This window comes from Trachymyrmex septentrionalis, unplaced genomic scaffold (genome assembly GCF_001594115.1).
Source record: "Trachymyrmex septentrionalis isolate Tsep2-gDNA-1 unplaced genomic scaffold, Tsep1.0 scaffold38, whole genome shotgun sequence".
NCBI classification, from domain to species: Eukaryota; Metazoa; Arthropoda; class Insecta; order Hymenoptera; family Formicidae; genus Trachymyrmex; species Trachymyrmex septentrionalis.
The window spans coordinates 284,629-300,458 of record NW_017305547.1 but is presented as its reverse complement, the minus strand read 5'-3'; the positions used below and the strand labels follow the sequence as shown (position 1 = coordinate 300,458).

The window sequence follows — 15,830 nt, the reverse complement described above, 5'->3', positions numbered from 1 at the left end:
TGGATATCTTGTCCATCAAGTGTCCAGAAAAAAAAATTAAAAAAAAATTGTTAATGATTGAAATCTTATACTGACGACGTAATAATATTCCAATTGTGATAAAATTTGCCGCATAAACATGTTATATATTTGCTTTTGAATATTCTTTGACACACACACAAATAATTACTAATAGAAAGTATGTCATCTAACTTATTAATATTTAGATGAATTATACGTTGCTCATACAATACAATTCGATTCTTACGTTACGCCTAAATTGATAGGATAAAAATGTTAAACGGTCGACTGAATTTTATTAATATTTTTTAAATCAGAGCATCACAGAAAACGAACGTAAGAAAAAATGTATTGTAGAAAACTTTATAAATATTGTACGATATCAGATTTTATAACATACACAAATATATGGATTGCTGATAGAGCAAAGTCCTGCGCCATTTGATTGAGAAAGGAAAGCAGAAAGCGTTGTATAGATTCGTATCTACTTGCGCGGAAAGTATACGCTCGTTAACATTAGACCTATTCTTTTTAGATGAACTTTTGCACCAATTCATCTTTCTTCTTCTTTCCTTCTACAGAAAAAAAGAAAGAAAGCAACTGATGCAAAAGTTCAGCTAAAAAGAACAAGCCAATTTTGTAACACGATTATTAGCAAAGGGCGGACAATCGTATTTTGTGTAAATCAATGTAACTTAATGACATTGAATACGATGATCGAGCTGCTACGAACTTATTCTTTAATCAATAAACGCCCTCGTTATTTGTGAATACTGAAGGCGAAGAAAGAGATATTGTTTAAAATGCTGTATAATATATTATGTATTTGATAATGAGACGATGAGAAATATACATCAAACGATTTGTTATGCAATTATACAAAATGGAAACTGTGTTGTACATGGATAATTAATAAGGAAGGAAGGAAGGTTCACGAGGCTGTAAAAAAAATTTGTTCGTCATGTTTTATACGGCGATAACGTTTGTAACTTGCGAATTTCAAGAATTCCATCGTTCAAACAATCTTCTCGGGATAAATCGTCATTGATTGTTAATTGCATTTTTGTAACTTTGAAAGTTCCTATGTAATGTAAAACAAGCACGTGATCCGAGGTGATAAAAATCCTTTGTACGGAAATTGTTATACAGAAAAAAGAACAATAAAATGAATTTCAAAGAATTTGATACTTCGCGAACGTTCCTTATTGAGAAGCCATTCGAGATCCTTTTTTCATAAAGCGCAGCTAGATGAATAAAATAATTCTATACATTTTAAGCAACCGGAAGATTATAGTACCACATCAAATCACATTGTGGTTTTACATAACATTTCTTTAATAATTATGGTACTGACAACATCGCTGATACGCTGCAAAACATCGATCGCCGATCTTTCAAAATATTCCGAGGAACTTACTCGGGGGACAGGCCGGCAATTGGCATGCTTTCTCTTCCATCTCGGTTTCCGCATCATTACAGTCGTGCAGGCAATGCCGCCATCTGATCTGTCGACCCTTGCCGCAGGTGACGCTACAGCTGCTCCAGTCCATCCACCTGCCCCACTTGCGACGCGATTTCCTCCTCGTTCGATACTCTCCTCGCGCGAATCTCGAACCATTAGAACGCATTTGGGATGTCCTTTTACCTACCAAAATCGCTTCCTTTGCAAAGCGCTGGCGATTGTCAGTGTTCTCAGCAATCTTGGACGTAGAACTTGAGATGTCTTTCTTCTTCATGGTGCTCTTCGGTTCCTCCTTGATTGCGCGTTTTGCATTTTTACAGGAATCCCTTTCTTTTCTAGAGTTATATAGAGTTTCACTACGATTGCTCACATATACTTGCAGTTCGTTTATCTGAAACAAATGATCTCTACACTAAACTCGGATATAATCTGCAAGGAAGATTCCTGACCAGCAGTTTCTTACCTTGGCGATTAACTTTTCGGCAAGCTCCTTAATTTCTTCGATCGATCTTACAGCACGATTATCTCGAGTCCTTCTGTGCCTTGTCTTCTCATTTTTCGTGTCTCCGATTCCTTCTTCGGAATCATGTTTGAAGAGTGCCGATTCCTTCGAGTTCTTATCGTTTCGTAAATACTTAGACATAACTTCCTGGTTTCTCTTCGCTCGCAACTTTGCGTCCTCGCCCGATAATTCTACTGACATCTCGTTCATGTGATCGTACTTTTCGTTTTTTGTATTTCGATTCTCGATTCTCGGCATGTTGGATTCAACCGGATGAGCTCCCATTTCGACTTCCGCATTATAGGACGATGTATTTTCAGAATCGCTTGTTTCCTGATCAGACACGTTTCCGAGATCTTGCTTCTTCAAAGTAATATTCACTAGAAGAGCGTTATTAGTTTTCTTTTTTTCAACGGAATCAAAATTCGGGGCAACATTTGGGTTAACATTGAGAATGTTATCGCTTATATTATATTTCGGTAACATAATCGAATTAGGACTAGTCCCGGTAGAATGATCCGTCCAAAGATTAGAATTGATAAACGATGATTTGTTCGTAGGAATTTTTTCGATACGAACATGCAATTCCGCTTTTCCAGTGTGCACAAAAGGTAATATTACAGCGTTTTCTTGTCGTTGTTCTACCAAACTTCTATTTATTAATGACGCATCTTCTTTCTGATTAATTAAAGCTTCACTTTGTTCGTTAACACTGTCAATATTATTGTCGAAATCGCTACTTTCGGATTCCCTTTTTTCTATTTTCCGCGATTTGTCGATTGCTTTGGCAGGCATTCCGATTTTTTGAGTATTTTTCTTTCTTTTCTCTATAAATAAATGAGATAAATAGAAAAGAATTTGTTTTGAGAAACTAAAAATTCAGATATGATTTTGTATATGTGATATATTCGCGATATTGCATGCTATCTATGTTGTGTCTATCACATTCTATAAATTAAAAGTACATCTTTAATTTTAAATACTTTCTTTGTAAGGGTTTTATTTTTTATATAATTTTTCATATATTTAACTTTTAACTATTTACGTTAATTTTTATTACATGTCATTTATAAATAATGACAATTTGGATAAAACAAAATGATGAGATTGCTTTAAAACGTTTGTAAAAATGGACGAAAACTATGCTTACCCTCCCCCCCCTCCCCTCCCCGATAGTCAATAAATAACTATAAAAAGTGATAAAAAGCACATTAAGTGCTTTTATTCAATGCGCATGCGTAGCTTATTTTCACTTACACGTTATCACTTTTTATGATTATTTACTTACTGTCAAGGAGGATCTCATCATTTTGTTTTATCTAACTTTTGTCTTTATTTATAAATGACACGTAATAAAAATTAACGTGTCATTTCTCGCCTTTGACGTCATAATTCAATGTGGTTGCGATGACTACTCAGAAGCCTTAAAGATTAATTTTTTTATTTTAAATCTGTTTTCCAGATGAAAAATAAAGAACCTAGGTAAGCAATCTCTCTCTTCTTAATACTGACTATCTAATTTTGCGTTTCATTTGATTTGTAAAAATATCATCTCTTATAACATACGTTAGGATTTAAATGACCATATTTAGGCCCTTATTTGAAGTTAAACCTCTGTTAAAAGTAAAACCATGAGTTGTGGAACTAGGCTTTAGTGAAATGAATATAATCTGACATATTCGAAATGAAAGAGAACATACTCAAGTTTGGACTTTTCGTTTTTTTCGTAACAAGCTGATTGGGAGATTTCAAAGCATTGTGCTTCTTATTTTTACTTTTCGTCTCAACGTTATGTTTAGAATGTCCAATATTTCCCTTCACGCGTTTCCTACGATGACCGTTTTCCGACAGGATTCCTCGTTTGTGTCGTGAGTGCGGGACCATGGCATCTACAATGGTATCGGATTGATTCTCGTACTCCGAATGTGATGCTTTTAATGTCGAGTCGCTAAATATGCTTGTCTCATCAGTTCTGCGCTGGAAATTTCGTGGAAGCAAATTCACGAAACTCAGTGGGCGATGAACAATCGGTTCATTTCTCTTGACGCGAATATGGCTCGCGAGATTCTGATCGTTCATATCATCGAGATCCTCTATTATAATTGGATCGTTAAAATCCATCAAAGTTCTTGTATTTAAACTGGCGTTTCTGTATCCTTCAAGATTTATATCTCCTGCTGCTCGAAATCGCAAAGTCTTGTTCGGGAATCCTGATCTGACAATTTCAAGAGATTTATTTCCACGAAGTGGTCTTTCCTTCCAAAAACTTTCGGAGGAATTATGCGTTACTTTATCCTCTCGAAAATCTACAAAATAAACACTGTTTTCTGGAAAAAATGCTCAGGAGTAAAATCTCTTAAAACCGATTTTAACTTAAATTTATGAAGCAGAGAATAAAGAAAGTCGATAAAATCAACTTATAATCATGTGATTCTAAAATTCAGAAATTTACAAAGAATGGAATCGATCAGTTTGGCATCTAAAAAACTATTTATCATTTGTTCCAATAACATTTGTCGCCTTTGCAAGTATTTACAGAAGCATTTGGCGCAACAGATAAAAAAGTTATACGAATTGTGATGACAGATACCTGGATACGTTTTATTTTCAGTCACAGTGAGGCAAAAGAGCAGCGTCAATATCCAAACTGTCGAGTGGATTGCCAATTTCGGCATAACACGATACGTTGGAGAGGAACCAACAAACAATCATGAGCGTTTTCCAAATTGTTTGTAAGTGTTAAGTGATTGAAACGGACATATCTCTCTTTGTTACAACTCGACTTTATCCATTTATCGGCGAGAAAACAGAAACAATAACACGGCCCGAGTTTACAATCGTATCTATATTCAAGTCGCATATAAAAGAATTATCAATTATTTATTAATTTATGTATTAATCATTTATCATTAAATGGACTACGTAGTCATTATAGAAATCGTTTAGAATAAAATCGTTTAGAATAAAAATAGAAAAAGGATTCCGTTTTAAGCGTTATTCTCTTCTGTATATTTTTAAAAAGTAAATCATTCGCAAATTTTATTTATGCTGTTTATCAAGAGGGTATTTAATTACATTTAAAATAGTTGCGCTCGTTAAATTAAAAAAAATCTATTCATTTAATATAAAAAATGCAGAACTTTTTTTCAATTTTATGTAGAATTATGGAAAGTGCTATTATAGTTCCTTATAGTACATATCTCTAGTGCCATTCTGGCACTGTGGCTGTTTTCCTTACATCAATAGAATGTGCTGACTTCACAAATCTTTTGATATCAGTTTCTGCGAAGTTAGCACGACATTGTATTATACAGAGTGTATCCATACAAAGTATATAAGTACGCTAAAAGATTTTAAAAAGTGATTGCTGACACAAATTCAAGATTAAAACTTCATATGATGATTTGTCGGAAACGGCTTTTCAAGGATACAATTAAGATATCAAAAGTGTTTTTTTTTTTTTAGAAAAAATGTTTTTTTAGAAAAGATTTCAAAAACCGTTCGAGTTATTTTGATGTAATTTGATATATGTTTAATGGGGACGTGAAAATTTATCTTTTGGAATTATACATTACCTTTTTATTCAATCAGGGACGGACTAAGTAAGAACCCTTTTTTACGAAAAAAAACTGATACATCATTGATTTTTTTAAGTTTGAAATTTTTTATCATAAATGAGATAAATCCGTAAAAAAAAACTCTGTTTAACATTTTCGATAGAACAAGCTATTTTCGAGATAAAAAATAAATTAGAATTTATAGACACATAGTGACGTCATTAATGAATATGGAGTATTCAGCTCACCTCAAACTCAGTTTCACTTATGTATAAATAGAGAGCAACTTAAATTGTTTTCCAGACAACAAAAAGTGTTTGAAATTGCGTCATAAGACGTTTTGCATCTAAAACATGTACACATATATATAAATATAAAAAATTTTTACTTTCACGTTTCTGCCCTATAAGGAAAAAAGTACACGATCGATACCCGACCCTGGGTTGAAAAACGCTTTGCTATTGATTGACGTTATATACTTTACCAATAGGAGAGCACGAAACGTTATTAATTTAATCTAGATTTGCGAACCTAATCAGGACGAAAACGCAATAAATCTCAGCATTAACAATAATCGATACAACCTCAAATATTATTATGCAATATAATAGCGTTTTCGATTTGACCGAATTTGTACCAACCTGGGTTGGAAAATGCTTTACCATTTGTTCACATTACTAGCTCTACCAATAAGAGAGCACGAAACGTCATTAATTCAATCCAAGTTGGCACAAAAACGCTCAGGCCAAAAACTATTACATTGTAATACTATGTATAAAACATGTATTCACTTCTTTTAGTACTGCATTTTCTTATTTTCACTAACATGAGAAAATACGGTATTAAAAAATTCTGAAAAAATTCTTAAAAAATGCTCAGAACTTTATGAGAAGGAAATAAACAATTTTTCTGTAAAGTATTTGAGTAAAAAATTATTAAAAGCCAATATTTCGCGATTTTTGATAATTAATATCTCATTAACTATTGCGAAAATTACAAAATGGTAGAAGATTCTTCGATTCAATTTAGTCTGCTCTATCTACACAAAAGAGCTTGGAAAAAACTTATGGAACACCTTGTATATATCTATAATTCTCGCTGTTTTCAATTATTTTTTTCTCGATACGTCAAACAAATCTACTAATTAATTTAATAATTTTATTAATTAATTCAATAGTTTTATTATTTAATAAAATAATGTACTGAACTGATTAAATTAATCAAAGGGTCGACTCAAAGTCGAAACAAGAAGTTTTTATCCGATCAATAAAATGACCACGTAATTTTATGGTTAGTTTGAAATCTAGTAATCTCGAACGACTATCATAAAGTTCTAGTTTCTTTGGAATCGATAGCAAGTTCCTAGGCGAATTATTTTGAGTTGTTACACCGGACAGCAGCGATCGAATTGATTCTACCTTACATTTTTACGAAAACACATTTGCAATTAATTTGCAACTGTTTCGGTTCAACATGATTAACACAATTCGCCTGATATCTCGGCAGAGCCTTCCTCAATTTCGTCGATTTCACAAATGGTGAGATTAAAACCGTGAACGAGACGGTTACATAACCTAAAATTTATTTCATTTTCATCCATTATTTTATTATGAAGACCAAATAAACTTTGATTAAATTCCGATTAATTTGAAAAGATTAATTCTGTTAAAATTGCTTGCAGTAATGTTTTTAGCTTTTGGTATATATTTCATGTGTTGTATTTATCGTATTTAGTGTTGTCCGACAAACGGAATCGAGTGCAGCGGCAGCGACAGAAGCAGCAGCAGCACCACCACCACCACCTCCTCTATCTGATGCTGAGAAACCGGTACATCCGAAAATTGACAAAATAGCCAATGACATCACTGCTCTCAATCTGATAGAAGTAGCAGAGCTTAGCGAGTTATTAAAAAAACGATTGAATCTACCAGATGCACCTGTTATGCCTGTTGGAGGATTTGTTGCTGCATCTCAGTCTACGGTAATTGTCATAATATCTTGTATATGTGCTTTTGTTCTACGGAATATAGTTATAAAAAATAGGAAGGTTTTACTTAATTAACTCTGGAGCTGATGCCAAATACAGTTACTAATAGCAAATTCGATTGGATGCACTTAGTACACACTGGTGCACATTAAAGCCATCATACACAAAATAATGTAAGGATATGTTTATAAATAAACATAGAAATCAATTAAGTCATGAAATACTCAATACATTTTATTGTATTATTAGGTAAAATATGTATTTCATAATTTGAAAAATTTGCATTTCATTTTTATACTCAAATCAGTGTACAATGGCTTTAATATTAGTGCTTCCAATCAAATTCACCACACTGTAAAATTCATTTAATTTGTGTTAAAAGGCATTAATTAATTTCAAAAAATCAAATGACAACTTTTATAAAAAGTAAATACATCACTAAGTATATTTCAGTAAAAAATTTATAGATGTAACATAAAGGAAATTAAATTATTTAACATTGTTTGTAAAGAAATTTAAAATTCAGTAGATTCACTATCAGCTCTGGAGAATTAAAAGATAAGTGGTAGAAAATAGATTTGGATTTTTTTGTCATACGTCAAATCTTTTAAATAGAGTTTAAGCAAACAATTGTAATTTGTTTTTGTTGTAGGAGGAAGAAGAAATAGAATCAAAGCAAGTAAAAACGGAGTTCACTGTTAAGTTAATGGCGTTCGATGAGAAACAAAAGGTAGCACTAATCAAAGAAGTGAAGAACTTGTTGCCAGACACAAATCTTGTACAGGTATTGAATCTCGTAATCTTTGAAAATAATAAAAATGATAGTATTATTATATAAAAATTGTCTCATATAGGCCAAAAAGTTCGTTGAAAGCGCACCTACAATAGTGAAAGCGGATATAGCGAAAGACGAAGCTGAGAAATTGCGAGACGCTCTCACCAAGGTCGGTGCTACAATTCAAATTGTATAAATCGTATGTGTGAATACACATATTGTTACATAAATATAATGTTATAATAAAAATTTATATTCACTTACACAACGCACCTTCCTCTACTTCTATTATTATTAAAAATTATGTTCTTATTTTTATTGCATATTTTGCCATTGATGAAATTTTTATCATTAATAAAAAAAATTGTTAATATTTCTCTTTCTATATTGTGCAATATCTTATCCAAAAAATATTGTATTAAATATAAAATGTTGCAAAATATATTGAAATAATTTATATATATATATATGTATATATATTATATAGTATTATTTTTTTGCAATGTTACCAATCCTTGTTAATTTCAGATTAGACTTTATCGCGATTATCTGTGCGGAGCAAATATTCGCCAATAGATAAGCGATTAAGATACAGGGATAAAAAATTACATGATAGAGTAATAAGAGATTGATATAAATAATAATTTATTAACTACATCTGATATCCGATAAACTGAAATGTATTTAATAAGCGAAGTTTAAAATGTTGCTCGTTCGAATATGCAAACTCTTACTTTTTTCACGATAAAAAAGGAGCGCAATCAAACGCAGAAAGGTATTCTCATGATATTCGCGAATTGAACGAATGGCGCTGCGGCGACCATATCGATAAAGCAAGTACCGTCTCACACGCTCACCGGGCCCCGTTTCTTCTCGCATCTACAATTCTTGATAAAATTCGCAAAAATTCCAGACAATTTTATTCCGCTGTGCTCTACATTCGTCTCAGCTATGTGGGAGTGTTGGGACAAAATTCCCATATTCAAGTATGCGGTCGATCGATCGCTAACCATCGGAATCCAAATCGAGCCAACGTCAGCGGCGCGACGGGACGGTACTGCTGGCAACGACTACTGCCACGATGGCCGAGGAGACTGACACAAACGATAACGCGACGATGGAAAGTATAGCGCAAAATATATCGGAGGTGCGTACTCGTGCGGCGATTAACGAGTTTAGCGAATCGCGACGATCGGCGACGTGAGTGATCGCGATCGTGCGTCGTGTCGTGCGACAACGGCGCTCGTAAGGTTAACCCAGTGGGTGTTTCTTTGATTTTGACAGGTCGGTGGCACCGGTGACTGCGACGACGGTGGCGATGGTTCGTCGAGCACGACGACGGGCGAGGTGAGTGCGTTGCAGTTCCAGGCGTCGCAGGTGATCGCGCGGTTGGAGCGTGCGGTGGAACGGGCGGCCGACGGCGGCGGCACCACGTGGAACAACCCGTCAGGATTCCTGACGCAGCCGAAGAAACCGGACGAGATATTGGCGTTGATACAGGTGTGGTTGTGTGATGGTGTGGGCCGCGTTTACGCGCCTACGTTCGGTCAGCGGAAACCGGCGCGTGCGATTGGAGCATGGCCAACTTCATTACGCGTCGCTCGTTGGTCACTGCTGATAGCGCGACTGCCACAATAATTACATGTCACGTGGGAGCTGTGTTTAGCATCGTCTTCGTTGTTTGTATACATATACAGCTCACGTGTATTTGCTGGGAAACGACATAAATTTGAATTTCTGATTTATCACCACTTCCTTCCATCGTAATTTTTGGGTCACGGTGTTTGTTACTGCTTTTCATTTTTTTGTTTTGTTCCTTTTCTTCTATTTAAGCCCGTTCTACAATGTGCTTTTTGTTTCCTGTTTCTTGCCTTTTGGTATTTTTTACATCTTATCTTTTTGCTTCTTATCTGGCTTTTTTGTTTTATATCGCCCGAGATAAAAGTTAATGAACTTTGAAAGAAACAAGAAATACGTAGCGAAAAAATATAATTGTTGATAAAACGGTTGCAAAGGAGAAAAAAGCAAAAGGTAAAAAGCAAGATACAGCAAACAAAGAGCACATTGTAGAAGGCTTTATTAATGTTTTTCCTTTTTTTATGTTTTTTTATTTTTTAAATCATGATTTCGAAGTTGTAACACACAGATAGAAATTTATTTTTAAACTCTGTATCTTAAGGAGTAAAGGTTTATGTGATTTTTGTAAAACTCTCTCTCTCTCTCTCTCTCTCTCTCTCTCTCTCTCTGGAAGCTTTTTGAATCTAGAATAATTTAGGAAACAGAGAGAATCAAAGATAGAAGATCTCGATTCGTATAATCGTAAATTCGAAATAAATTTTTCTCATTTATTTCTAAAAATAAGAAATAGAAATTATATAATCCGTGTTATTATATATAATTCTGAATAAATGTAATATGCATTTTATTCTTTAGTTAATTTTCTCTGATATTTATGATTTGACATTTTTTTTACCCTTAACTGGACGAGTCTTGGCGATCCGAAGATTTCCTAATTTTTAAATAGTAATTATTTGAATAATTATGTGTTTTGCAATTTTATTTTTTACAGTTCTGTGAACTGAAAAAATTCTTTTAAAAAATAAAACTAATAATAAACTTTCTATTGATGAGATTATTGTATTCTCGATATTATTCTTCTTTAAAGCTTATCATAAATAAAGATTTTGTTCTTTTGCACCTTATATGTATCTTGTTGATTATTGCTAGAAGATTACAGATAGTAAAAATTTATGTTCTCGTGTGTAACTCGAGTGTTACAAAAATTGTTGAATTATAAGATACACATTTAAATTTCATCAGTTCTTTTAACATCGAAAAATGTATGTTTCTGTTACGGTTTAATAAACTAAATACTGTTTCCATCGTATATATTATGCTAATGTACATTAAATCATGTTTCCTTAGACACGCTTTAATATATTAAATGATATAAATTATTTGACATAATAAATAATATAAATTTATTACAAAAAATATTTCCTCTTTATTATGGTGAATTAGGTCATTTGCACTACATTAGATTAGCATTAATTAACATGTTAAAGACTGCTTTATATAAAATATCAAAATGCAGTAGCATAATATAATTAACTTTGACTATGAAATAATACATGTATATCCTGTTAATTAATATGACAATATCATTATTGTATATTTAATCGTTTAAAATATTTATATGTCTTTATATATTTATAGCTTTTAATATTCACAATAATTTAGTGCAAATTCGTTACTAGATTATTTATTAAATATATAGCTCGTGTTATATTATGTAAAAAAAGGAATAAGAGACTAAAAACATAGATCTCCTCACCAGAGATTTTTGTTTAGGATTTGGTAGTTTACGAGGATGCTCCACATCCAGCCGAGACAGGATCTACAGATTCGCCTATCAGTCAGATCACCCCTTTGCCAGCTCTAAGCGAAGCGGCGAAATTGGCCTTAATCACGCATACCGTTTCGGCTTACGCGGTAGCGCTACCGAAACCACACGCGCAGAAGCTCGCGGGTCGTCTCGCGGCCGACACGACGAGATGGCTCAGTCACATCTTCCGTTTCGTGGATTGTGCGTCCTCCTTCCACGAAGATCATCTCGAGGGGCTGGTCAGGGTGACCCGACTCGCGCTACATCGAAAATACCCACGTTACATGGAGGAAGGCTTCACCGCCCTCGTGTCTCAACCTCCTTTGATTTACAGCTCCGTTGCTGCACCCATGGGTGTTGTTCAGCATCTGTGCAGACAGGTAACACTCCTCGATCCTTCCTTTTAAATATGTTGGAGCTGAGTATAAAAATTCAATTCAATTTATAAGCTTGAATATTACATTATAACACAAGAAAATTTGTAAATACTAATTCTTGTAAACAAAGAAAATTGTTTAAAGAAAGAATCTCTCTAAAGGAACACTGATTGAACAACATGTTAAAGATTTGTTGTACTTTTGCAGCTTTCCCTACCGCTTCATTGCATAAGACCAATCCCGCATAACACTATGTTCGGATCAAGGCATACTATGGATGTCTCAGCGCTGGAACGACGCTTAGCAGAAGATACTCAATCAAATAATGTAACGCCATTGCTAGTCCTAGCCGAAGCCGGTTCGGTACTAACGGGCCATTGCGACAATATCACGCGATTACGAGCAATATGTGACAAATATAACGTCTGGCTGCATCTCAGAGGGCATTCGTTAGCTGCGCTGGCGCTGAACAATTCGGCAAAGGATTTGGTAAATATTTGTATAGTTTATCGTTAGTAAAGTTTAAAGATCTTTAACATCGCCAAACACTTTTTTGGAGAATTTTTCTAAAAATTTCTTCATATTACAGCCGACGAAAATAGCGGACAGCATTACATTACCGCTCGGAACATGGCTCGGTATACCATCGCTACCAGTGGTCGTATCCTTCCAAATTTTTCTTTAATTTAAGAGTAATTTAAGAATAATTATAATGTAAATATAATAATTATAATTTAAACTAGAATATTAGAATACTCCAAGATTCCTAAGATATTGTCTATCTCTCATTATACTAGTCGCTATATGACTTATGTAGTTATATATTCCTTTGATATATTAATTATCTGTTATATATACTACACTCAATCATTGCTCCGATTTTCCTTAATTTTTACTTACAGACTTTGTACAGATTAGCAGATATTAAAGGAGGAAGGCCCACTCCGAGAGATACTACTCTGTCGTTAGTTTCAGGATTGATGGCGGATTCCTTGTCGAGACGATTGCCGACTTTACCTTTGTGGACTGTTTTACAGGCTTTGGGTCGAGACGGTGTACATAATAGATTTAAAAGATGTTTCTTGGCTGTGGAAGAGTTGTATAATAAAATTAAAGGCTTCTCTTGTATTAGAATAGTGGTGAGTTTTTATAAAAGAAGAAGCGTCCCGTTGATTATCAAAAATTTATCATTTATTTTCTTTCAGAGTCAACCGCCTGGCGGCGAAACGGAGTCCTACACTTTAAGTGAATATCTAGCAAACCCCGTGAACAATTTACAATTATTTGAAGTAGTAGCCAACGCATTAGTTTTCCAATTCGTATCTTCGAATGGGAATCTTCAAGTCACGGATCGCGTGCTGCCTTATTACGATAAGTTGAATTCCTGGTTGGGACAAATTCTTCAGAGGGATATTGACAATATACAAATAGAACTTTGTGATATAGAACAGTGCGGTATCGCGATTCGCATTTGCCCATTAGAGAATCCTGATCAACCGCCCACGAGCGAAGATATAGATAATTTAGTAACATTCCTTGAGCAACAAATAGTAAGGACATTTTGAATCACATTAATCCATATTCCTATCGAGTATGAAACAATATCGTTATGATTCATTGATCTCTTCCTTTAGGAGTAATTTCATTTAGCAAATTTTCTTCTTGCATTTAAAAAAACATTGAAAGCCCGGAAGGATACGACGCATTGTCGCGTTACCTACAATGGTAATCGTAAACTTGTTAATAATACAATCATAATTTTGTTTAACAGGAAATATTGCTGGCAACAGTGGAACATAAAGACACCTTCTTACGTTTAGTCTCAGAAAATGATTATTTACATTTGGTGGAAATGCCAGGTTGGGCTGGTCTGGGAGGTGTGCGTTATGCTCCACCTACCTGGATTCAGGTTATGACTGATCAGTCAAAAGAAGAATTGAATAAATTAAATACACAATTGGTCGAAACACTGCGCAGCACGGATGCTGCATTTTCCCTCGGGGAAGGTGCGGATGGTTTAGCTTGCGTGCGATTTGGCATGGTAACACAAGATACAGGCAAGTAAATGCACTTTCAACAATATTGTCATTCCATATATGCCTCCTCTTTCATTGAATGATATTATTTCCAGACGTGGCTGAATTGTTGTCTTTGGTCTTACAAGTTGGCCAGGAAGTGGAAGCTAGTTCTAAAATGATGGATACTATCTCCGAAGTAGTTAAGAGAGGTATCGAGACGGCGCAAACAGATCTAGAGAGAGAAAACGCAGAGAAACTATGGCAGGAGGGTATTCTCAGGCATGTTCCCGTAGTGGGAACTTTCGTCAATTGGTGGAGTCCTATTTCGAAGGAAACAGGTGTCCGCGGCCGTAGTCTAAACTTGCAAGCTGGTAATTATAGTTTCGATATAACAAGCATTTATTTATCATAATCATATTTTCCTGAAGGATAAAAAGTTCAATTAAATATTTAGGATAATCATGATAAGATTATTTTAGACAATATTTATTAAAACAGGTGTCGTGGAGAGTACGGAAAATATCTACAAGTATCATATGCAACTGCAACCTAATTTCACAAACAGTAATGGTTCTGGCGCCAGAACTCCGCCTCAGCCTTTAGTGCAAACGCCAGTTGGTGCTAACAGTCAAAGCCACAGTCGATCGTCGAGTCATTCTAGCTTGCAAAGTGGTAAGAATGTACCTTTAATAAGCAATGTCAGTTCTCAGCTGCAAGTAAAGGAAGAATCCACGCAAACAAAGTCGTAGTAAACGTTGTACTACTTTCAATGAATCAACAATACATGGTTTCGAATTGTTAAACTTGGAATAAAAATGCTTTTTCTGAAACGCTAAAACGTTCCCTCTAGGAGGTGCAGTCTTTAGCGAAATATTAGACTGTAACTTATATAACTTATCGATTGGGTTAAATAGAACGAGATACATGTGACGGTTTAATTTTATCTTGCTGCTGATACTTTAACTGGCTGTTTCTCGCCGAAGATATTTCTTGTAATATTTTAAATATATAAATAATGCCTTCGCAAACATTTTCCTCAAATTTCGTAAACTTTCTTTATTATTTGTGCTATTAAGCGAGCATGACTTAATCATGGAATGGTCCATGTACTTACTAGATTGATACCACGTAGCAGCCTCGCTTTTATAATTAAACTCATAAGTTACTAAAATACCTCTTGCGGGCACAATGGCCAAAATAAAATAATTTTCTCTTCTAATTGATTATCTCTTCTTCTCATACTTTATTAATATCAATTTGATAGCTAATCTATAGAAGAATATATTGCAAGAAAATTATTTATTGTTGAATAGTTTTTCTTTGTATAATATTACATATTTTAACTACTAGCTCGCTAGCTATATTCAGTTTTTTCGCCATTAAAAGGAATTATTCTTTATTCGCGGATTTTTGCTCCTTTTAAACTGTTTGCTAATTTTTAAATTGATAATTCACATTTATTAAGTTTTACGTCTTCATTAAGCACAATATTGTAAGTAAAGTAATAAGAACCTATATAATACGTTTACTTTATCCATTAAAAATAAGCTATATGTACATTTTACCTTTTATGAAGGAGATTTTGAAAATACTTGAATGAAAATATATAATAGAAAAAACGTTCTGATATTGGAAAGATGTAACAATTTGCCAAAGAAATTTATATATATTCACCCATCGAAAAAAAGTTCGTATTGTTGCTGTTGTAATTGGTGATAACACCAAGGAAATATTTCAGTGATCAAGATTAATAAATAAATTATACTG

General features: G+C 34.0%; 3 protein-coding genes across 4 annotated transcripts; 2 read left to right on the top strand and 1 right to left on the bottom strand.

Moving 5' to 3' along the window:
* Window positions 1–1,371: 1,371 nt before the first annotated feature.
* Window positions 1,372–4,766, bottom strand: LOC108750898. Of its 2 annotated transcripts, XM_018490741.1 has the most exons (5): window positions 4,555–4,766; window positions 4,026–4,270; window positions 3,665–3,941; window positions 1,926–2,791; window positions 1,372–1,853 (listed from the first exon to the last, which is right to left on the bottom strand). In XM_018490741.1, the coding sequence occupies exons 1-5, from the start codon at window positions 4,637–4,639 to the stop codon at window positions 1,395–1,397; spliced, it is 1,932 nt and encodes a 643-aa protein (XP_018346243.1). In that variant the 5' UTR covers window positions 4,640–4,766; the 3' UTR covers window positions 1,372–1,394. The 2 variants fall into 2 exon arrangements, with proteins under 2 accessions (XP_018346243.1, XP_018346242.1); XM_018490740.1 differs by having other exon boundaries at window positions 3,665–4,270.
* Window positions 4,767–6,900: 2,134 nt separating this feature from the next.
* On the top strand, window positions 6,901–8,550 carry LOC108750885 (39S ribosomal protein L12, mitochondrial). The gene is made up of 4 exons (XM_018490717.1): window positions 6,901–7,059; window positions 7,256–7,502; window positions 8,161–8,292; window positions 8,363–8,550. Exons 1-4 carry the CDS (start codon window positions 6,995–6,997, stop codon window positions 8,477–8,479), a joined length of 561 nt encoding a protein of 186 aa, XP_018346219.1. The 5' UTR covers window positions 6,901–6,994; the 3' UTR covers window positions 8,480–8,550.
* A 447-nt stretch (window positions 8,551–8,997) lies between these two features.
* On the top strand, window positions 8,998–15,313 carry LOC108750914 (pyridoxal-dependent decarboxylase domain-containing protein 1). The gene is made up of 10 exons (XM_018490780.1): window positions 8,998–9,430; window positions 9,568–9,783; window positions 11,635–12,048; window positions 12,253–12,534; window positions 12,635–12,706; window positions 12,948–13,184; window positions 13,251–13,595; window positions 13,817–14,102; window positions 14,177–14,434; window positions 14,562–15,313. The coding sequence occupies exons 1-10, from the start codon at window positions 9,365–9,367 to the stop codon at window positions 14,810–14,812; spliced, it is 2,427 nt and encodes an 808-aa protein (XP_018346282.1). The 5' UTR covers window positions 8,998–9,364; the 3' UTR covers window positions 14,813–15,313.
* The last annotated feature ends 517 nt before the right edge of the window (window positions 15,314–15,830 follow it).